The sequence below is a fragment of the Lemur catta genome, chromosome 10 (genome assembly GCF_020740605.2).
Source record: "Lemur catta isolate mLemCat1 chromosome 10, mLemCat1.pri, whole genome shotgun sequence".
Classification (NCBI taxonomy): domain Eukaryota; kingdom Metazoa; phylum Chordata; class Mammalia; order Primates; family Lemuridae; genus Lemur; species Lemur catta.
In genome coordinates, this window is record NC_059137.1 from 2,166,487 (window position 1) to 2,188,924 (window position 22,438).

Consider the following 22,438-nt stretch of genomic DNA (forward strand, 5'->3'; position numbering starts at 1 on the left):
CTCCCTGAGCCCCCCGAGACCCGTCTGCCAACCCTGGGCCGCCCCAGAAATGCCAGCCTTCCGAGGCTCTGCCTTTAAACCCTCCAGCCCGGCAGAACCCTGCGCCCCGCGCCCCCGCCCGCTACAGTCGCACCCCTTGGCCCCCTCCGCAGCCCCACACAGGTCCGCGCCCCGCATAGCGCGGGTCCTTCGCGACCGCGCTGAGGTCGGGTCCCCGCGCGCAAGCCCGGGCCTGGCCCTACGCCCCTGCCCCTTGCGCGTCCGGGGGACTCCGCGCACCTACCTGTCTAGCGCCGCCCCCCTCTGCCCCTGCCCGCAGCCGCCGCAGAGGACACGTGTCCCTGCTGCGAGAAGGACATGGGTGCGGGTCGCGGATGCGGAAGGAACATGCTCAGGGGGCAGTGAGGACGACTAAAGCCCACTCTGGCCCGGGCTGGCAAGTGCCAGGCGATGTTCCAGAGGAAACATTAAAATGACAATGGGATGTAACTACCCACCTATTGGAATGGCCAAAATCCAAAACCCTAAGGACACCACGTGCTGATGAGGATGTAGAACAACAGGAACTCTCAATCCCTGCCCGTGGGATCCAAAAATGCACAGCCACTTTGGAGGACAGCCTGGCAGTTTCTTACAAAATTAAACACGCTCTCACCACGTGATCCATGCCATCCTGTGCCTTGACAGTTACTCAAAGGAGCTGGAACTTATGTCCACACAAAAACTTGCACCTGAGTGTTCACAGCAGCCTTATTCACCACTGCCTGAGCTTAGAAGCAACTGAAATGCTTCTCGGCAGGTGGACGGTGAAGTGTGGTACTGCCAAAGGAATATTACTCAGTGCTGAAAAGAAATCAGTTACCAAGCCATGAAAAGACATGAATGAGACTTAAGTGCATGTTAGTAAGTGCAGAAGCCAATCCTAAAAGGCCATGTACTGTGATTCCAACTATAAGACACTCCGGAAAAGAGGAAACTGTGGGGATGATAAGTGGGTCAGCGGCTGCCAGTGGAGCTAAGGGGAGGGCAGGATTTTTAGGGCACGGAGAAGTTTTAGGGCAATAAAAAATGCTCCATGTGACACTGTAACAGTGAGAACGTGTCACTGTACATTCCTCCAAACCCACAGAACATCCAACACCCAGCGCAAACCCTACCGTACACTATGGTCCCTCGGCGGTGATGGGTCAGTGTGGGTTCACCAGGTGTAGCTAATGCCCCACTCTGGTGGGGATGTTCGTAGTGGGGAGGCTGGGGGTGGGCAGGGAGTGTGGGGAATCTCTGTACCTTTGCTCAGTTTTGCTGTGAAACTAAATCTGCGCTAGAAAATAAGGTCTTTAAAAAAATGGGCCAGGCCGGGCACGGTGGCTCACGCCTGTAATCCTAGCACTCTGGGAGGCCGAGGCGGGCGGATCGTTTGAGCTCAGGAGTTCGAGACCAGCCTGAGCAAGAGCGAGACCCTGTCTCTACTAAAAATGAAAGAAATTAGCCAAACAACTAAAATATATACAAAAAAAAAAAAAACGTAGCCGGGCATGGGGGCGCATTCCTGTAGTCCCAGCTACTCGGGAGGCTGAGGCAGAAGGATCACCTGAGCCCAGGAGTTTGAGGTTGCTGTGAGCTAGGCTGATGCCACGGCACTCTAGCCCGGGGAACAGAGTGAGACTCTGTCTCAAAAAAAAAAAAAAAAAAAAATGGGCTGAAGCTTTGCGCACATACTTCACTGGGAAGATGGAAGGATGGCCAAAAAGTTCATGAAGAGCTAGCAACATCATTAGTCGCTGGGGAAATGCACATCACAGTCACAATGCGATACACGTATGTGACATTACAATTGAAAGACTGATTATACCAAATGTCGGCGAGGTTGCAGAGCAGCCGGAGCCTGCAGTGCACCCGGGGGAATGCAGACTCGGCATGTCTTACCATATGCCCTGTCACCCCACGAGAAGTGAACGTGCGCGTGCCCACACGAAGACTTGTGTGCAGCTGCTCACAGCACCTTCATTTTTAAGAGCCAGAGACTGGATGTTCACAGCCAATGAGTGGACGCACAAGCTGGGATGCAGCCCTACAGCGGGACAGCAAAGGAATGAACTGTGGGTACACTGAGCCTCAAACTTATCACGTGGAGTGCAAGAAGCCTAACAAAAAGGAGAGATTTAGCGTGTGGTCCCTTTATATAAAATTCTAGAAAGTGCAAACTGATCTCCAGTGACAAAAAGACCAGTGGCTGCCTTGTGTGGCAGTGCTGGGGGAGGGTGGGACGGACTGCCAAAGGGTGCGAGAACACCTCAGGAAGTGGGGAATATGCTCATTATCTTGACTGCGGTGATAGCGTCACAGAAGCACACGATTGCTACATTTTATCTCACTGCACACTTTAAATATATGCAGTCTATTGCATGTCAGTTATTGCTCAAGCTGTTCAACACACACACACACACACACACACACACACACACACACACACACTCACGAGGGAGATACCATTTCTCACCATCAGATGGCGCAAACACTAGGAGCCTCACAACAGTCTCCGGTGCAGATGGGCGCCAAGCAGGTGCTCTACCTCGCTGTGGGCCATTCTCAACGAGGACGAGGACGGGGTGGGGAATATCACCCCTAAGGAAGTAAAAAGTGGTTCGGGGAGTGCAAAAGCATGAAAACAATCTGTGGCCTTCCAAAGCTCAACCTTACCCGACAGAATTCTATTCCTTGGTATTTAATTTCTCTCTTTGGGGAAAATTTAAATTCAATTTAATTTTTCTCCTTACAATGTCATAATGAAAAACAAGCAAACAAACAAAAGGCTGAGAAGCGCTGCTATAGGGAGTAGAGGAGGACAAAACCGCTGTGAGGAGATCAGGTAGTATCTATCCAGGTCAGACTCACCTTCTGACCCGAAAACTCCCCTCTGGGAATCTACACCACAGATACACCTGCCCACACATAAAATGATACATGGACAAAGCTACTCACAGTCCTTCCTCTGTAAGAGCAAAAGACTGGAAACAACCCAAGTGTTCATCATTGGGGAACTTATTAAGCAGATTGGGGTGCACCCCAACAAGGGAAGCTCTGCTTTTAAGATGTGTGCCAGTGTTCATGTCTAAAGCAAAGTTCAGAACAGTACAAGTAACATTCTACCTTTTGTAAAGGAAAGGGAGGTGAAGGGATATATAATCATACTTGCTTATATTTATTTATTTATTGTAGAGATGGGGTCTTGCTACATTGCCCAGGCTGGTCTCCAACTCCTGGGCTCAAACGATCCTCCCACCTAAGCCTCCCAAAGTGCTGGGATTACAGACATGAGCCACAGCACCTGGACCAATGTTTTCTTATATTTAAATAAAAAAACTAAAATTCCACACAAGAAATGAATAAAAAATGATTATCTATAGAAAGCAGGGAGCTGGGAGCAATGTCAGCAGAAATCTGGTGGAAATGACACTCACCAGTATATACCTGTAAGTATAATTTTCCTTTTTGGACCATGTAAATGTACTACCTATTCAAAATAATAAAATTAAATTAAGGTATAAATAAACCAGAATAAAATATGGAAAGATATTACTTTTAAGTCTTGAAGGGGGGAGACGGCATTCTGGATTTGACAAAAGATTAGGAAAAAAGCATAGCCCTAAGTAAAGACAAATAAATAGGACCCCATAAAGATGAGAAATTTGTGCATGATTTCAGAACAAAATCAAAAGAAACAAACTGGAAAGAAACACTTGCAATTCATATTACAAAAAGCCCTCATTCCCTTAATAGCTCCTACAATATGATAAATAAGAGAACAACAGTTGAATTTTTTTAAAAGTGCACACAATCTGGGCAGACATTCATGTAAGGGACATTCAGCCTCAGATGAGCAACCCCCTAAGACGGTGGTGAAGCTGGGCAAGGTGGCCGCACCTGTAGTCCCAGCCACTCAGGAGGCTTCCTTGAGGCAAGGAGTTCGAGGCCACAACCCCTGTGATCATGCCTGTGAATAGCCACTGCACTCCAGCCTGGGCGACAGAGCGAGACCCTCTCTCTGCAAAAGTTTTTTAGAAAAATATTAGCCAGGTGTGGTGGCGTGCATCTGTAGTCCTAGCTACTCAGAGGCTGAAGTGGGAGGATTGCTTAAGCCCAGGAGTTTGAAGTTGCAGTGAGCTATGATCATGTCACTGTACTCCAGCTCTGGGTGACAGAGCAAGATCCTGTTTGTAAGAAAAAAAAAGGCTGTGCAGAAGAGAGCCCTCGCCAGACCAGAGGTGTAATCATGACACAATGTGTTACTCACAAGCGGCCGTGCCAGGGAAGGACTTGTGTGGGAAGAGGGAACAATTTTGCACAAGGTCATGCAAAATTCATGGCAATATTGGGTCCCAAACCCTGGCCCAGGATGGCCTCCATTTGGGTTTGCACGGGACTCACAGGGTCCCCAGGACATGAGACTTTCAGTGCTCAAACCAGAACAGGTCTATGTAAACTGGGCTGAATTTTCACCTACCAGGTCTGTGACTGTCAGACCAGGTTTGTTGCTCCAACCCGTGGGGTCTCCCCAGGGGTGTGGATGGCCAGGTCTGTGGCTTCCAGCTCTGTCTCCCTGGGACACTTGACATCAGAACCAACACAAGCCCAGGGTGGACCCTGTGGCAGTTAGCAATACAAATGGAGTCACCTGCATCAAAACCCTCACCAAAACGAGGCTGGGGAGGGCTCACGCTTGCATTCCTGAAATGCCTACGTGTCTCCTCCCCACCCAGTAAGCAGCAAACAGAGCTTAACACAAGAATTTCACCTTGGGAATACATGTGCACCTGGAAGAGTCAGTCCTTCAAGACAGCCTCGGTGGCCAACTGGGCCTAAATTTAAGTTAGAGCCCAGCGTCCACTTGCTGACTAGCGGTCACACCTGTGCTCTGAGTCCCCCAAACACCTTCTCATATATGGGCCTCTCCAAACTCAGCCCAACCAACCGGAGCTTACTGTATCAACCAATCAGGGCTCAGCTGCACTGACCAATCAGAACTAAGCAAGTGTCAGTCCTTATTTGCATAAATGAACCTGATTGGGAACTTAGGTGGGACTTTTGCTACAAAGCCCGAGCCCTCCTCGCTCCCTGGAACTCACCTTCTCACCAGTGCTGCCTCTCGGGATCCTGCAGACCATTGGCTGGAACCAAGCATCTGTCCACGCTCCGGCCTCAAGTGTTCCGGGTAAAGGCACCCAGCCTGGGACAGAGCCTAGCAAGGGCTGTCCCCCATGAGCTCCTGCGGCAGGTTCCTGAGGCCGGGGGTTGGTCCAGGCAGTTTGCAGGACTCCTTGCCTTTGAAAACGCCCCTTGGTTCTGGCTTTCCTTGGTGCGCCTGTGATTTCACAGCCTGCATTGCCAGACTGCAGCCCTTTGCTCTCCCCAGTTACGATCTTTTGTTCCAGACGGCCTGTTTCTGAGTTTCTTTCTTTATGTTGACAACCTCACCACATTGTCCCCATTCTGAGAGCTGTGGCCACGGTCTTTCAGGGGACCAGGAAGCGTCAAGTCTTGGGTGCACATTCTGGGTGCCAACCCGCCCTGGACTCTGTTGCTCTGACTTCTAGGCGGGGGTGTCAGCTGTGCCAGTCGGGCGCCCACACCCAGGCAAGGGCCTCCCTGCTGCGTTCACAAGGGCTCTCGCGTGAACAGCAGACACCCTGCCAGGCCAGACGAGTCTGGCTCCCTTCAAGGAAAAGCTCCAGAGAATTTTGATGACTAAACACATTAAAGCTCTGACCAGAAAGCGAGGTGGTCACCTCTGGTCTTCTCTTCCAGGAAGATGGGCTCCTCTGGGTGCCCAGTCCTCCCCAGAGTACCTGCTACCGCAGTGGTCCCCAACCTTTTTGGCACCAGGGACAGGTTTCAAGGAAGACAATTTTTCCACAGATAGGGGCGGGGAGGCGAGTGATGGGGAGCGGCTGGAAATACAGACGAAGCCTTAGCTTCACTAGCTCTCCCGTCGCTCACTGTGTGCACCCCCTGCTGTGCACCCCCCATTTCGTTCCTAAGTTTCAGAGAAGACACTTTTTCCACGGATGGTGGTGGGGGAACAGGGAAGGCGGCAGAGCTCTGCGGCCCGGTCCAGGCCCAGGGGTTGGGGACCCCAGTGTTAGAGGCTGGAGGCGTGGCTTCCACCCTGGCTGGGCGAGGACTCCCTGAATGACCACGGAAGCCTCTTCCCTCTCCAGGCCCTCCCTCCGTGAAGGCTCTGCAGGTCCCAAATGCATGTCAAATCAGGACACCTCCACCCAGGGTCTGCCTTCTACTCTAACAGTGCCATGGCCACGTCTTGCCTTACTTCCCCGGTGCCGTCACCGCCCTGCCCAGCCCCACCGCAAACAGGCAGCTCCAGACCCTCTGGGCTGCACCTCTGCCCTGCTGTCCCTGCCAGGCTGCCCTGAACCTCTGGCTGTGGCGCAGCTGTGAAGCTCCCGATCTGACAATCAGACGGGCGGGGGTGACCCACAGCCCCGTTCCCAGCAGTTCCACCTTCCAGCTCACCTCTGGGGTCCATGGCCAGGTGCCTGGGCCAGTGGGTGGCGGAGGTCAGCCTGGCAGAAGCTAACCACAGCCCAGACTCAGGCTCAGAGGCAGATCCACCTGAAGGACAAAGCCTACGTGTCCCTTCTGGGCAGGGAAGAGCTTGGCAGGTTTCTGATTTGCCCTGATCAGGGAGGGGCAGCGGCCAGGTCTGTCTCACTGACAGGAACCACATTTTTTAGCTGGTGCCCGAGGCCAGGTGTCAAACGCTTTCTCAGTCAGCACAGGGACAGGGCCCCATAGGTGGCTTCCCCTGCCCTCAGGATCAAGTCCTGTCCTTGCCATGGCTCCCAAAACCCTGGGGGACGCCCCCGACCTCTCCAGCTTGGGCTCATCCCCCCTCGCCCCCCCACCCTCCTCGCCTGTCACTCACAACACCTAGCGAATGGTCTCCCACCGACCACACACCCAGGAGCACACCCCACTCCAGATCTTACCATTAACTCTCGACGGCAAGTTCCTGATCCCAGAGACATCAGCACGCGGCAGTAAAGGTGAGCTAAGTAAAGGGCTCAATGGAGGCTGCTTCGGAGGCTGTCACCTGTGTCTTCAGGGGAGGCAGTGCCTGGAGGCCCACCTGGAGTGCAGGTACCTGGGGTCCTTTGGGTCCCGTCCGGGAATGAAGCACAGTGCAGCTCAGAGGGCAGCCGGCTGTCCGCTCTCTCCTCCGCTTCAGGTTTCCTGTGCAGGCTCCTGCCTGGCCGGGCAGTGGGTGAAGGGACCAGGCCAGGACAGGGAGCAGCTGGAAGCCCAGGCCAATGACCCACTCTGTTACCTTGCAGTCCAGGCAATCTCTTCTCCTCTCCAAATCTCCACCACTCCATGCCCCGGCCACCAGGGCTGGAGGACAGGCTCCTTCCCACGCCGTACCCCAAGGGCGTGCCCTTGCCTTGTAGCCTGCAGGGACCCCACGGTGAGTCTGCACCCACCACCACATGCTGGGGGAGGGGATGGCAAAATCCCTCTGGTCACCTGTCCTGACGTGACCCTTCGCTCAGCCTCATCCTGCTCCTACACGGTCCTGTACCCCGACCCGCCCAGCTGCCCAGATACACGGATCATCGCACTGCCCTGTCTCTGTCATCCGCCTCAGACTTGCCGCAGAGTCTGAGGGGTGGGCACCATCCTCCACCCCCACACTGCCCTGCCCACTCCTCTGCACGGGCCTGGGGGTTCTGGGGGCCTCCCAACCCTCTGGGAAACCAGGGCAGTCCTCTTCTCTCCTCCCCTCTTGCCAGCATAGAAGCCTGGAGGTTGACAGTGGCCAGTGGGCTCCTGAGGGGACGCGAGTGTGTGTCCAGGGCAGGACAAGGTCGACCTGTGCTGAAGGCTTCAAGGAGGAAGTGAGACCAAAGAGTGACTGACCATGACATGCTAGGAGCCTCAAAGCTGGCCTTGGCACGCCTGTCACCTTTGTTTTCCAGCTTGGTTGGCAAAAGCTCTTGTACAGCCAGCATTTCTGCAGTTCCTCATTCCACCCATTTCTTTGTTTATTTTTTAAATAAAAGAAATACAGGGCTGGGCTTGGGGTGGCTCACGCCGGCAATCCTAGCACCGAGGCTAGGATTACAAGCCGGGAGGGTCGCTTGAGCCCAGGAGTCTGAGGCTGCGGTGAGCTAGGCTGCCGCCACGGCACTCACTCTACCCAGGGCGGCAGAATGAGACTCTGTCTCAAGAAAGAAAGAAAAACACACATACATAGTTTAAAAAATCAAAAATGCTAGGAAAAATGAAAACACTTTGGTGGTGCCTCACAAAGTTGAACATGGAATCACCAGACCGGCGGCTTCACTCCCCGGCGCAGAACCACGAGAACTGAAAGCAGGTCGCACAGAACGTCACGCGTGTTCCCAACAGGTTACTGACGACGGCGGAGACGCAAACAGCTCGAGCGTCCGTCGCCCGGCGACGGGCGGACGAAGGCGGCAGGTTCACGCGGCCACGAGAAGGCGCGAAGCTCCGACGCAGGCTCGCGGGGGCGGCCCTCGGCACCGCCGCGCTCGGGGAAGAGGCGGCACGCGAAGGTCGCGCGCTGCGTGACCCCCGCGCGCTGCGTGACCCCGTGCGTGCGCGTGCCCGGCGTCGGCGGATCCACGCGGCCGGGGCAGGGAGCGGCGCGGCGACTGCTAAACGGCGCGGGGTTCCTGTGGAGTCACGGCAACTTTCCGGAAGTGGACGGTGGAGACACTGGCCCGACATTGTGAAGGTGCTAAAAGTCGCTGAGTCGTACACTGCAAAGCGGTTAAAATGGTGAATTTTACCGCAGTTAAAAAACTATCAAAAATATGTGTTGCAGGCACATTACCTGTTGGCAAAGAAAAAAAACACGTGTTGTTTCCTTGAGAGTGCACTTAATTCTGAAGTACTAACAAGAAACGCTTCTCTGGTGTTTTATGTATATGAAGGAATCAGATATTTAAATACTAATTAAATACGTATCCTTGGTGTTTAGATGTTAAATGTACGATTGATTTAATTAAACATTAAAGAAAAAGTAAAAGTGATCCTAAGTTAAATAAAATTCGCCAGTTTCGCAAATGAAGTAATATCTGCCAGTTGTGAGACTTCCTTCCGTGGTGAAGTTATGGGGCCCAGACTCACCATTCTCCTCTAAACAGCTAAAACCACCAAAATGCGTGAAACGAGGACTTTCAGACAGGAGAGCGAGGGCAACTGAGGAACAGGTTCTGTGACGGCCTCGCCTTCTGTCTGGACAGAGTTTTCAGGCAACATTTTGGGGAGGGAAAGCCCATAGGAGCCTGGAGCCCCTTGAGTTGCGGAGACGGAGCTGAGAATTCAGGGGGACAAAGACAGTAAGATTTTGATTTTGCAGAACAGAGAACCAGAGAGGAGAGAGCTTCCCTGGGGGTGGAGGGAGGCTCTGCCCATTTCCTCTCAAGTCTGCGTGGAGTACTGATCACTCCAGCACGTCAGAAAAGCACCCAAGGCTATGGAAAGACCCACCAGGGAGGAGCAGGCAGGACAACCCCAGAGTTTCCAGAAAGCTGGAAATAGCTCCCATCAGCCAACCCAGAAAAATCTCACAACAGATGGGTCATCAGAAAGAAGGGTGTCGCCTCAGGAGTGGTGCCCAGTTAGCTGTAGGACAGCTGCTGCTGAGACAGGGAACTGGCAGGTACTGCTGTGCGTGTGGCCTCAGCATACCTGAGTCAGGAAGTCTCAAAAGTTTCAAATTACCCTGAGCAAAACAGGGTGGAGGCAGGGCACATTCCAACTGATGAGAACCAAGATGGTGGCGGAACACCACCCGCCATGAATATTCCTCCCCTTGTTTAGCCTGTAAGTAAGCCCTTGCTTAAACAGAAAGGGGACAGGAACCAGGGGCCAGTTCTCTTCTGCAGGGAGAACTTGCCTCTGCTCTGTCTGTACAGTAAACTTTCTGTAGTTTCTGAATCTTGTCTTCACTTTATACTGTCTGCTCACTCCTGAATTCTTTCTTGTGTGAAGCCAAGGACCCACTTGGACTTCAAGTGGCTCCCAGCATTGGGAGTCACTTTCCTGTGTCACTCTGGCCCTGTCCAGTGAAGCTGAAGAGCAAGGCTTGAAAGAATCAAACTGTTGCCAAGTAATTTAATTGCACTCAAAACAAGAATATTTAAAGAAATACAAAAATGTCAAGCACCCAACAAGATAAAATTCATAATGTCTGGCATCCAATTCAAAATTACTAGGTGAAAGACCAGAAAAATAAGACTCACAATGTGCATAAAAATCAATTAATGGAAACATACTTGGAAATCACACAGATGGAAAAAGCATGAGATAAGTACAGTAAAAGAGTTATATAACTATGCTGAATAATGTTCAGGAAGGTTGATGAAAACATAAGCATATTACAGTAAGAAATAAGATATTTTGAAAGACTCAAATGGAGCTTCTAGAGATGAAAAATAGACACTGCAGAAGAAAAAATTAGTGAACCAGAAGTCATAGCCATGGAAACTACCCAGTAGGAAACTGAGAAATGAAAAAGACACATATGTGCAAAGGAACAAGGATGACAGCAGATTTGTCACTGGAAGCAATGCAAGTGAGAGGACAGTGGAACACAACTTAAAAGTACCGTAGAAAAGAAAAGACTTTCACCCCAGAATTAAACACCCAAGTAAAATATATTTCAAAGTAGAGGTGAGGCTGCTGAGAACTGGTGTCGCCTGAGCGATGGTGGAGACGGTGCTCAATATGCTAATGGCCGAGAACGAATGTGAGTTCGGGGTCCTGCACCTGGCCCTGTGGCTGGGCCTAGGTCTTTCTTGGGGAAAGGGAGCCCTTTCCCCATGCCCAGCATAGCTGGGCTGCTGGACACCATGCCAGGTCTGAGTCCCCCCTGCCCATGTGACTCTGTCCAGTCGCAGCCCGTGGTGCACACCACACTGTGGCAGGAGACAGCACTCGTCCCAGAGCCCGCTCAGGCTGGACAGTGCTGATGGCTGCAGCCCTGAGAAGGCGTAGCTGCTGTCTGTCCCTCACTCCTTTCTCCAGACAGCCCATCAGCCAACAGGCCTTGAACCTCCTCCCTGCCTCCATGGCCAGTGGCTTCAGCTTTGCCCCTCCCCTAGGGCTGGGTGCCACTCCCCCCCCCCAGCCACACTGCAACCCCAGCCTCTCCCAGTGAGAGAGCAGCAGAGCCACCTCAGCACGCCCCTCTGGGACGTGGTTCCACGGTTGTGGCCTCAGGCCCCAGTGGGAACAGGGCACGAGGACCCCAGGCCACCAGGGATGCTGTATATGCACTGGCCAATGAGCCCCTGGACACCCAGAGGCCCAGGGAAGGCTCAGGCTTGTCCGCTCTGTGTCAGCCTCATTTGGTTACGACGCGGGGTTTCTGAACTCTGGCTCCTGAGTCCTGCTGGCCTGTCCACTGCTCAGGAGCAAATGGGCGTCATTCTGGTAAACTGAGTCTCAAAGCGGCCTGCAGTCTCTACCCTCCCGTGCCTACTCACTACTCTGTAATGTCCAAATGAACTTTCCTAAATAACTCTTTTTTAAAAAGACAACATTAAGAGTATGTTAGTATAGATCCTTTTGTAGTTCACAAGCATGATGAGGGTGTTCACGTGCGTGTGACATGTGTCTCCCTCAAGCTTTGTTATGACATCGGTACGTTACCCGTCTGATGTGAAAAAAAAAAGTATATTAGTTTAGAATGCTTATTGGTGCATTTTAGAATATTAGAAAAAAATGAAGAAGAAAAAAAGAATGCTTAAGCAATTACACCTTTTTTCCTCCTCCTGCCTCTTGTAGTAACCCAGATTTCCTCCATCCAGCCTTGAAACCATGCGACGAGAGGCTGGGGAGGAATCAGGAATGTTAGTTATAGATGTAAACGTTAAGTAACCACCACACGGAAAAATATAAGCCTTCCGACAAATCAGAAGAGCTACATGTTTCTTCCAATTCTAGTTCCAGGTAGCAGAAGGTTTGTTCCACTCCGGTGGGGCCAGGAGGCCCGGGAGCCCTTCCCGCCCCGGCGCCCCCGGCAGGGCACGCTCCCTGCAGGCACCGCCTCGCCCCGCTCACCCACGGTGGAGGGGCCACGCCGGGAAGGACACGTCTCGAAGAGCGGTGGCTGCCGTTCCTGCCGGGCACCCTGCCCAGCACCTGCTGCAGCGTGTCACTCTGGGTGTCACTCTGGGTGTCGCTCCAGGGGAGCAGAGCAGAGACGCTGCCCGGGGGCACGCGCCGTGACAGTGGCCAGCTCCCGAGGGGACAGCCCTTGCTCGGAGGAGAGGAGAAGCTTCTGCCCAGGGCCGTCATCGGCGCCACTCTCGGTGGCGAGGAAGCTCGCGGGGCGGGGAGCTCCGTGACCAGCAGCAGCTGCGGAACCGCGGACCGGCCGGACGGGGCGGACAGAGCCGGGGAGAGGCTGAGGCAAACCCGGCTGGGGCCCCAGCGGGCCTCCAGGGCCGGCGCCCGCCTCAGAGGAGGAGCCGCGGTCTTAGGAAGCAGAGAACGCAGACCAAGCAATGACACTACATAGCGTGAACTAGAAATAAAATCGCAAGCCTGGGACGGACTGAACGGACCCCTCTCGGCGAGAGGGGCCCCAAAGACACCTTAACGGGGCGTTCCCAGCCGTGACGGGGTGAGGTGTGAAGCACAACTGCACATGCGCGTTTTCTCTTCGCATAAATATTCATGACTCCTCCCGGGGCGCACTGAGCGCGTATCTGGCCGTCCCCTCGCCGTCCCCTCAGCGTCCCCTCGCCGTCCCCTCAGCGTCCCCTCACCGTCCCCTCGCCGTCCCCTCAGCGTCCCCTCAGCGTCCCCTCAGCGTCCCCTCGCCGTCCCCTCACCGTCCCCTCGCCGTCCCCTCGCCGTCCCCTCAGCGTCCCCTCGCCGTCCCCTCAGCGTCCCCTCGCCGTCCCCTCACCGTGCCCTCGCCGTCCCCTCGCCGTCCCCTCAGCGTCCCCTCGCCGTCCCCTCACCGTGCCCTCGCCGTCCCCTCGCCGTCCCCTCAGCGTCCCCTCAGCGTCCCCTCGCCGTCCCCTCAGCGTCCCCTCGCCGTCCCCTCGCCGTCCCCTCACCGTCCCCTCAGCGTCCCCTCGCCGTCCCCTCGCCGTCCCCTCGCCGTGCCCTCGCCGTCCCCTCAGCGTCCCCTCGCCGTCCCCTCAGCGTCCCCTCGCCGTCCCCTCACCGTGCCCTCGCCGTCCCCTCGCCGTCCCCTCAGCGTCCCCTCACCGTCCCCTCAGCGTCCCCTCGCCGTCCCCTCAGCGTCCCCTCGCCGTCCCCTCGCCGTCCCCTCGCCGTCCCCTCAGCGTCCCCTCGCCGTCCCCTCACCGTGCCCTCGCCGTCCCCTCGCCGTCCCCTCAGCGTCCCCTCAGCGTCCCCTCGCCGTCCCCTCACCGTGCCCTCGCCGTCCCCTCGCCGTCCCCTCAGCGTCCCCTCACCGTCCCCTCAGCGTCCCCTCGCCGTCCCCTCAGCGTCCCCTCGCCGTCCCCTCGCCGTCCCCTCGCCGTCCCCTCAGCGTCCCCTCGCCGTCCCCTCGCCGTGCCCTCGCCGTCCCCTCAGCGTCCCCTCGCCGTCCCCTCGCCGTCCCCTCACCGTGCCCTCGCCGTCCCCTCGCCGTCCCCTCAGCGTCCCCTCGCCGTCCCCTCGCCGTCCCCTCGCCGTCCCCTCAGCGTCCCCTCGCCGTCCCCTCGCCGTGCCCTCGCCGTCCCCTCAGCGTCCCCTCGCCGTCCCCTCGCCGTCCCCTCAGCGTCCCCTCGCCGTCCCCTCGCCGTCCCCTCAGCGTCCCCTCACCGTCCCCTCAGCGTCCCCTCGCCGTCCCCTCGCCGTCCCCTCGCCGTCCCCTCAGCGTCCCCTCGCCGTCCCCTCAGCGTCCCCTCGCCGTCCCCTCGCCGTCCCCTCAGCGTCCGCTTCCGCCCGCCGGGGTGGCCGCCGCGGGCTGCAGCCCTTCATGAGAAATAAAGCTCCTCCTTTCCAAATGATACGCTTCATCATTATTTCTCCAGTTAACAACAGTAAATGGAAAATAAAACAAAATAATTTCAAAGAAACAGAGGGCTCAGGCCACCCGACTTCCAGACTCAGCACAGAGCTACGGTCACCAGGGCAACGCGGCGCTGGCGAAAGGTTCAGGGGAACAGACCGACAGGCCAGAAACGGCCCGCTCGCATCGTGGCCAGCGAGTTCCGATAAAGGCGCAAAGGCAACGCCGGGAAGACGGGATGGGCTCTTCGACAAAGGGTGCCGAGCGCGGGACAGCCGTGCGCAAACACAAACGCACCTCCGAAACGGTCGCACCGTGTTCCCAGCCGCGGGCGAGTTCCCGTTCCCCCGCAGCCTGGCCACGCTTGCCAGCGTCAGGCTTTTCAGTTCTCGCCATTCAAATGCACATGCAGCCGCGGTCCTTTGTACTTTTAATTTGCATACTCCAGAAGACTAGTGCTGAGCATCTTTTTCATGCCCTTATTTGCTATTCGTTACCTTCTTTGGTGAAACATCTGCTCAAATCTTTTTTTTTTTTTCCTACATCAAAGGGAAATTAGGAAATATTTTGAAGCAAATGAAAATGAAAACACAACATATCAGAATTTGTCAGATGTCACCAAAGCAGACTAAACTTTTAGGACATTACAAATGCCTGATACTCTCGTCTCTGGTCTGCCTGGGAGTTGCCTTCCTCAGTCTTTGTCCCCTGTGCTGAAGCCTGCACGACACTGTCAGCCCAAGAAGAAACTGAGAGACAGGCTCTCCACAATGAATGAATTTATTTCTGCAAGCCAGGGTATGAAAGCTATGGCAGGCCGCAGGCGCACCCAGGGGCTCTCCTTTGAAAGACAAGAAGTCCACATAAGCTGTTTTGAAACCAAAACTTACGAAGATGAGGGCTGCCCGGGTTTGTTACAGGAGTTGGCATTAGCTTATTGGCTGAGACGGCCCAGGCGGTGTCCCTGTGTGAGCAGCTATCTGGAACACTGCAGTCTTGAGGAAGGTCTTGTGACAAGTCCTGCTACAGGCATGTGTGCATGAGGGCTGCTTCTCCGCGGCCTCTCTGACCCTGTTTTGTTAGTTTGACCTAAGTGACTCCATCTTGGAAGCGACCACTTTTACCACCTCATTCCCCTGGTCACTCCACAGGACGATGACCCGTGGGTTTCTGGAAAGCAAGAGCTGGGCATCGTTTGCTGCTGAAACTTCCATCCAGCACAGCAATGGGCCCACAGTGTGCGTGGAACATGTAGCTGTTGTTGAACGGCTGCATTCTCCCTTCCACGTGGCCAGCTGCGACCCCCGCTGAGCCTCACCCTTACCCTGCAGCTCCCTGCCCTCTCCAGCCAGCACAGGTGCCCTGGACACCGATTCCGGCTGGCACGGCGGGTACTGCTGCTCTTACCTTCCCCTAGAACCCCCCACTCACCCCCCCAGCATCCTGTCTCTGCTCAGCAGGGCTCGACTCCCATGGTGCCTTAGTTGTGCCCTCTGTGGAACAGACTACCTCCCCATCGGCCCGTTCCAGACCCTCTTACTGCCCCCTGGGTTCACCATGAAGATGACCTCGCCTCCTGAGGCTGAGGCAGGAAGATCACTTGAGCCCAGGAGTTTGAGGTTGCTGTGAGCTAGGCTGACACCACTGCACTCCAGCTCGAGCAAGACTCTGTCTCAAAAACAAACAAACAAACAAAAAACCCACAACTGTCTGGGCCTCTTTCTGTGGGAACATTCTTAACCATTTATTAAAATAAAATTCATTAGTTGCTGAAGCTCAGACTATCCATTTCTTCTACAGTTTTGGTGATTTATATTTTTCTAAAAGTTTTACATTTGTCTTAAAATGTGAAAGTATTCTTTTATCTTGTAAATCTGTCAGACACATTATATATTTCACACCTTTTTCTTGATCAATCTTGCCAGAGCTTTCCCAACCTTATTACTTTTCAGAGAATTATTTTTTTTCTGTATTGCAGTTTCGTATTTCATAATTTCTGTACTTAGCTTTATTTTCTTCCATTTACCTTTGAGTTTTTTAAGAAATGGAGTCTCACTCTGTCACCTAGGCTAGAGTGCAGTGGCGTCATCACAGCTCACTGCAACCTCAAACTCCTGGGCTCAAGCGATCCTCCTGCCTCAGCCTTCTGAATAGCTGGGACTACAGGTGCTACCACGCCCAGCTTCCTATTAATATTTATTTGTAGAGATGGGGCCTCGCTCTTGCTCAGGCTGGTTGCAAACTCCTGCCCTCAAGTGATCCTCCCACCCCGGCCTCCCAGAGTGCTGGGGTTACAGGTGTGACCACCATGCCCGGCCACACCAGCTTCCTTCTAGTTACAATCTTTGTCTTTTAACTAGAGAGTTTAGTCAAAATCATTTTATTAACAGCTTTATTATTTTCACATACCAGTAAAATTTACCAAGTCTGGTCAATCTGCATTCATTTTGATCACCTACAGATTTGGATTTAATTCCACTACCCCATTTTGTATCTTCCATTTGCCTCAGTTTTTAGGTGTTATTTTTTCTTTCTTCTCTCGTTTGGACTGAGATCTTCTCACCCCACTGCACTGTTTTTCTTTCTCCTAGTTTAGTAGACAGTTTCTATCTTTGGCGGTTATCTTAGAATGTACACATTTGTCAATTCTGAGCCTGAGGACACTGCCCCAGGGCAACCGAGGAGCAGAAAAGGACACCAAGACGGGCAGAGAAGGCGGCAGGAGGCCTTGGCGACCCAGCCCAGCGTGCAACCAGCTTCTCCTGAGCTACCAGCCCGCCCACCCCGGGCTGTTCCCCTTCCAGGTGCTTTGGACTAAGGCGGGCAGCCAGCAAAGGCCATTCTCCCGTTCCGCAGCCTGTGAACCCGGCAGGGAGGAAGGTGCCAATGAGGTGCCTCACCCCCAAACCCTCTCCACACTGTTCCTTCTTCCCTGCTGGTTCCCACATCCCCTGGGCCCTGTGAGCCCAGGCCTGGTCCGCCCTCCCCGGGTCTGTAGGGCCCGGGCCCTGTCTTCAAGGATGAGGCGGGAACGTTTCCCTACCACCTGCCTGATCTGGGTGCTCAAAAGCTCAGCGCTAAGCTCGACTGTGCCCACGTGGCGAGGAGCCCGCGGGCCAGAGCGATCCAGAGGGTGTCACACCACACCAGCCTGGCGGGAGGGAGAGGCGGCCGGCGGGAAGGTGCTCAGGCCAGGCCTGCGCGCTCCAGGTCCTGCGGCAGGATCCGGCCCTTCTTGCGGGCCTTGAGCAGGCGGCGCTTGGCACGGGCTGCTTTCTTCTTGCGCAGGTTCTGCCGCCGCCGGTCCTGGCGCTGCTGCATCTTGTCCACCACGTGGGCCGAGCGTTTCTCCCACCGGCGCTGCCGCTGCGCCCGGCGCTTCTCCTTGCGCTTCAGGGCCTCCTGCAGCAGGCGGGGGTCGTCGCGGATCCGCACGCCCTCCGCCTTGTACAGCAGGTTTGTCCACCTCATCTTGGCCTCCATCTCCTGCGCCTTCCCCTCGTCCTGGTCCCGCAGGTCGTCCAGGCGGCTCTGCCGAGCCTGCAGGCGCTCCAGCAGCTGCCGGTAGTTCCTGCCCGTCAGCGGCGTGAGGTTCCCCTTCACCTTCTGCCTCTTCTCCTTCCTGCGCTGCGCCCTGCCGGCCGGCTCGTCCTCGCCCACCTCCACCTGGGGAGGAGTCGCAGCCTCAGTTAACGGCAGCCTCGTGCACATCATGCCCTCAGCCCTCGGGAACCCTCCCCCAGGAACCAGAACAGTTACTGTCACCTTACAGAGACCAGGATCCAGAGGAAAGTCACTCATCTAGGGCCCCAGCTGGCAGGGCCCAAGCTGGGGCCCAAGGGCATGGAGTCCACTCACCTTGTTGAAGATCAGCCCCGGCGGCTCCGGGGGCTCCTGGCAGGCCACCTCCGGGACAGGGACGGGCTCAGCAGCCTCCTCGGCCTTGGCTGCTTTCTCCTTTGCCCGAAGCTCTTTTCGCTTCCTTTTTTTCCGGTCCCGCTCCTGCTTTCTCCGCCGTCTCTTCTCCAAAGTGGCAGGTGACAGCTCCTTGGTACTGCCCTGGAGGGAAAGGTAGGTGTTTGCACATTAGAGTTTTCCTAATTGCAGGGTGCCGCAGTCTGGCACTCGGCTGAGAAGGAATCGGGGCTGGAAAGTATATGAGGAACTCCTCCTGCAGGGCAAGGGACCCCCTGAGTTAAGTGGTGCACAGTGAAATCCGTTAGCCAAAATGCACCTGACCAAAGAGGGACAAGGGACGCCCCCCCCAATAAGAATCATGGCTTCCAGTTCCCAGGTAATTACCACGTGCTGGGACACTTCAAAGATAGGTTCACACATGTCACCCATCATTTTATAGATGGGCAGGGCCAAGGCCACCACCTAGAACTTGGAGTCAGGCCTGCACGCCTGAGCGCCTGTCCTGACCTATGCCCATTCTGCTCACCACGTACCCAAACTCCACTGTCCCCAACTGTCTTTCCTGTCCCTGTGCCATCAAGAGAGCCCTACAGCAGACAGAACCTGACCTGCGCTGCAGGGATGAGGACCCAGAGCCTTGCTTCCCTGAGGAGCCAACCATCATATCCCAGGGATGGCTGGTGGGCTTCTCTTGGGAGGGTGAGAAGCTGGGACTGTCCCCCACAGAGCAAGAGTCCTGCGAGAAGGGCCCCAGGGAATGGGCAGGTAGGGGCCAACTTGGAGGGGAGACCCCACCATTCAACACAAAGCTGAGGCTGGCTCAGTCCTCAGCACTGGAGCTTCCTGTGCTGGTCGCCTCATCTTGGCATCCTGTCCAACTCACAGGACTACCGTGATGTTTAGAGACACAGAAGCACAGCAAGTGCCCAGCCCAGCGAGGTGTTCAGAAAACGCAGCTTCCCAGAAAGAGGGAGGCTGAGCTTCTCTCCAAGGCACAGTGAGGAGAAGACTGAGCAGCATTGGAATGGCCAGAGGCTGGGACCTTGGGGACTGAGGTTCTCCAACAAGGCGAGGACTACACCTGCTCTCCCAAAAAAGCAGCTGAGGCCCCGGCAGGACTTGCTGCAGAAGTGAGAGCAGACCCCCAGCAGGAAGCACTGCAGCAAACATGCCCCAGTGCTCCGTGAGGTCTCCCACCTACCTGGCCCCGGGCCTCCTGGATCCTCTCGTGCAGTCGCTGTCGCAGAACATCCAGGGCAAAGAGAGAATCAGGCCCCATGGCCAGGCCATCTGCAGGGACAGAGACAGGACTGAAGGGGCCTCTCTCTGACCATCCTCAGGGCTCAGCATCTAAACCTGAGTCTCTATTCACAGCCCTCCTGTCCCACCCCTGCTCTCTGTGCCACTCAGGGATCTGCAGGGCAATTCCAATAAATTCTACTCCACCTTTTCAACCTGGATCGGCCTCTACAACGTCCTCCAGGGCAAGCAACTGACTGCCTCCCGAGGTAGGTCACTGTGGTACGAGAAAACACTTCCTACAGTGGAAGCCAAACCATCTCTTATTTCTTCCTACTTCTGCAACCTGCGACTCAGGTCCTCAGAGACATGGCCTTGCCCCCTGCCATCTTGGTCACCATGTGGCCTGGAACCACCATGCAGCTCTGATCTGGTCCACCCACACCGCTACTGTAATTGCTGCTCTTCGAGGATCTTGTGCTACCCCCGTGTGCCTGACACTGCCTTTTCTCAAGAGCAGAGGGGACCCCATTTGCATCCAAGCCCAACCTCAGCCCTGCCCCTGCATGCCATGGAGCCTCTCACCTGCAGGGGCCCCTGTGGAGCTGGAAGTCTCCTCTTTGGCTTCCTCTGGCCTTCTAGCCTCAGGACCACCTAGAGACTTCTCCCCCAGGGACTCAGCCTTGGGATAAGCAGCCTTCTTTTCCTGCTTCCGAAATTTCTTTTGTGTTTTCTTCCTTTTCTTTTTTGGGGGCCCAGCAGCTTCTGAGCCTTGAGTTTTGCCAGCTAGAATACAAAATGAGAAAGAGGTGCCATTCCAATCTATGTGCCCCATTCGACAAGCTGGAAAGTTTTGCAAAGGCTTTGATCCCAGAAGGATGCAGAAAGAATCAGGATGGAGGAGCCAGAAACACTTATCCAGAGACCTCAGAACTGACACGTAGACTGGCTACACGTACCAAAACTTAGAAATCACACCCTTGACCCAGCAGTTCTGCTAGAATTCATCATGCAGAGATTTGGCATCAGGGGAAAAACTAGGAAAACCTAAATATCCACCTCCAGCAACAAACTGGCACTGCTACACAACAAACTACCACGCAGCTACCAAAAAATAATGACACAAACTTTCATCTTAATGGGTGGGTAATACGTTTACATTTTAAATGGAAAAAATGAGTATGTTGAGTAGAAATCGAATTGTTTTCAGTGAAATATACACATAGGAAAAGTTAAAGAAATAAGTTATGGCTGGATAATGAGAAAACTCATTTAAGTTTTCAGACTTTCTATTATGAATATCTGTCCCTCGAATAAAAAGGAAAATCTGTTTGGCTCTGGTAGTTCCGTGCTAAATCCTGCGGTGCTCCCTCCTCCAGGGCCCAGGCAGCACTGACAGTCCCGCTCCGCCTGCTGCCCTGCTGGGTATGTACTTCCCGTGCGCAGCCTGGGCGCCCGGGCCGCGCGGACCCTATCAGCGGGGCCCTCCTCTCCCTTTTCCCCACACACCCCCAGATCGAAAGGGTACTTCCCGCTGACCGGCCGTCACTCTAACCGTCGTCACCCAGCCGGCGCGGGTGGCGAGGCAGTGCAGGACGCCCAGCAGCGGAGAGCCTCTCTTACAGGACTCGCCCGCTCCCCGCCCGGTGCCGGGACCCGCGGACCCAGGGTGGCCGTATCAGTGACTCCCGTAACAGGAGGGGGCGTGATCGCCGTGATCGCGTCCTCCACGTCCCTCTAGCACCGCACAGATCCCCACGGCCCGTGCATACCCCGCTTGCGCCCCGGGGGCTCGGGGCCGGGCTGGGAGCAGATCCTCCGGGCCAGGCTCTGCAGGTAGGTGTCCTTGGCGAGCAGGGAGGCCATGGCTGCGGCCCGGCTGGAGGCCGCCCGACGCACGCAGCCAGCACGACCCTCACCACCCAACACCACCCGCGCGGCCTGGACCGCCGGAAACCGCCGCGTGCGCAGGCGCCGCCAGCCGAGCGCCGAGCCGCTAGCCCACGGGTTCGATTAGCCAGGCCTGGCCCCACCGGAAGAGGCGCCAGGAGGGATGCAAGGCATTGTGGGCCGGGCCGGGGTGCTACGGAAGCTAAAGTCCTGGTGCCCGCGACCCCCGCAACCCCGGCCACGCAGGTCCCTGCGCTACCCTTGCCCCCACCCCAGCACGGCGCCCGTACACAGTAGGCGCTCGATGAGTCGGGCCGAGCGGATGGGTGAAGCAGCGGGACGGCAGTGGGGCCGGGGGGCCTCGGGTCTCCGGCGGGCGCGGTTGCGGGCCGAGGCAGGGGCGAGCACTGATGAGTCCTCGCCAAGGCTTTGTCTGGGCGGGACCAGCAACCCAGCTGGGCCTGAGCGGTGTCAGGTCGCTACGGGCTAAGGAGGACACCTGGGATTGGACAGAGGACGTTCCCGGAAGGGAGCCTGCGGGTGTTCAGGGAAGACTCACTGGGGCGTTGACTTTTGCTCTGAAAAGTAGAATCACAGACTAAGATTTTTAACCCAAGACTTGTCGTTTACAAGAACCCACCGGGGCGGGAGAAAGGAGAGGTCCCTACCCTGAGGCTGGGGACCGCCACGCCCCAGTTCCTACGCACGAAAATTAGGAGCTTTTTTGTAAGAACGGAGAGCCCCTTGCAGGGCTGCCCCGCGGTGGGAAGAGGGAGGTGACTTGGAGTCTTAGATTACAGCTTCAGGAGGGTCTTTGAAAGGGCTGCTGCTAAGGTACACCTTAAACAAGAAGTTTTCTTCCTCTGCGCGAGGTGATGTTTTATGCAGAGGATGGGCTTGACTGCTCTGATGACTCCCTGAACTGCAGCTTCCCGTTCAGATATCTTAATACTGTCACCTACTAGGTACAGAATAGGGACCTGCCCTCCCCCACCCGTGTCCTCCTTCCACTGTCTCCCCCGTCTCAGAGCAGCACCTTCCTTCCAGGTGCTTGGGCCAGAACCTCGCAGCCACCCTGACTCCTTTTGGATTCCCACATCCATCCCTTTGGCAAATCCTGTGGGCTCTACCTTCAAAGTTGATCCAGAATCCGACCTGACCTACTCCCGTGTCACCACCACTCTGGTCTTGTTTTAGATTTTAAAAAAGCTATATGAAATAACCACCAAATGCAATGCGAAATAAAAACGTGTAAAAAGACATCTGGTGGAACAACTGAGGCAATCTGAAGACAGTGTGGGTACTAGATGGTATGGAGTAATTGCCCATTTAGGTTGATGATGTATCAAGGCCATGAAACCAGTGTTG

The 22,438-nt window shown here is 55.4% G+C and overlaps 1 protein-coding gene, 1 long non-coding RNA gene and 1 other non-coding gene across 3 annotated transcripts; 2 read left to right on the forward strand and 1 right to left on the reverse strand.

Annotated features, from left to right (window-relative positions):
- The first annotated feature begins 11,610 nt into the window (after window positions 1-11,610).
- LOC123646810 lies at window positions 11,611-11,710 on the forward strand. Its single transcript, XR_006738058.1, has one exon. It is a non-coding gene; the product is annotated as a small nucleolar RNA U13 (small nucleolar RNA).
- Window positions 11,711-16,398: 4,688 nt separating this feature from the next.
- On the reverse strand, window positions 16,399-21,133 carry SURF6 (surfeit 6). The gene is made up of 5 exons (XM_045563799.1): window positions 20,953-21,133; window positions 19,766-19,966; window positions 19,143-19,231; window positions 17,882-18,082; window positions 16,399-17,689 (listed from the first exon to the last, which is right to left on the reverse strand). The coding sequence occupies exons 1-5, from the start codon at window positions 21,044-21,046 to the stop codon at window positions 17,210-17,212; spliced, it is 1,065 nt and encodes a 354-aa protein (XP_045419755.1). The 5' UTR covers window positions 21,047-21,133; the 3' UTR covers window positions 16,399-17,209.
- A 96-nt stretch (window positions 21,134-21,229) lies between these two features.
- On the forward strand, window positions 21,230-22,332 carry LOC123646623. The gene is made up of 2 exons (XR_006737956.1): window positions 21,230-21,396; window positions 22,118-22,332. It is a non-coding gene; the product is annotated as an uncharacterized LOC123646623 (long non-coding RNA).
- The last annotated feature ends 106 nt before the right edge of the window (window positions 22,333-22,438 follow it).

Excerpts from the sequence above, each read along its gene's own strand:
- SURF6 (XM_045563799.1), bottom strand. The coding sequence starts at position 21,046 with ATGGCCTCCCTGCTCGCCAAGGACACCTACCTGCAGAGCCTGGCCCGG. Across the intron at positions 18,083-19,142 it reads TCCAGGAGGCCCGGGGCCAG|GGCAGTACCAAGGAGCTGTC; the intron begins GTAGGTGGGAGA and ends CTTTCCCTCCAG. Across the intron at positions 17,690-17,881 it reads CGGGGCTGATCTTCAACAAG|GTGGAGGTGGGCGAGGACGA; the intron begins GTGAGTGGACTC and ends ACTCCTCCCCAG.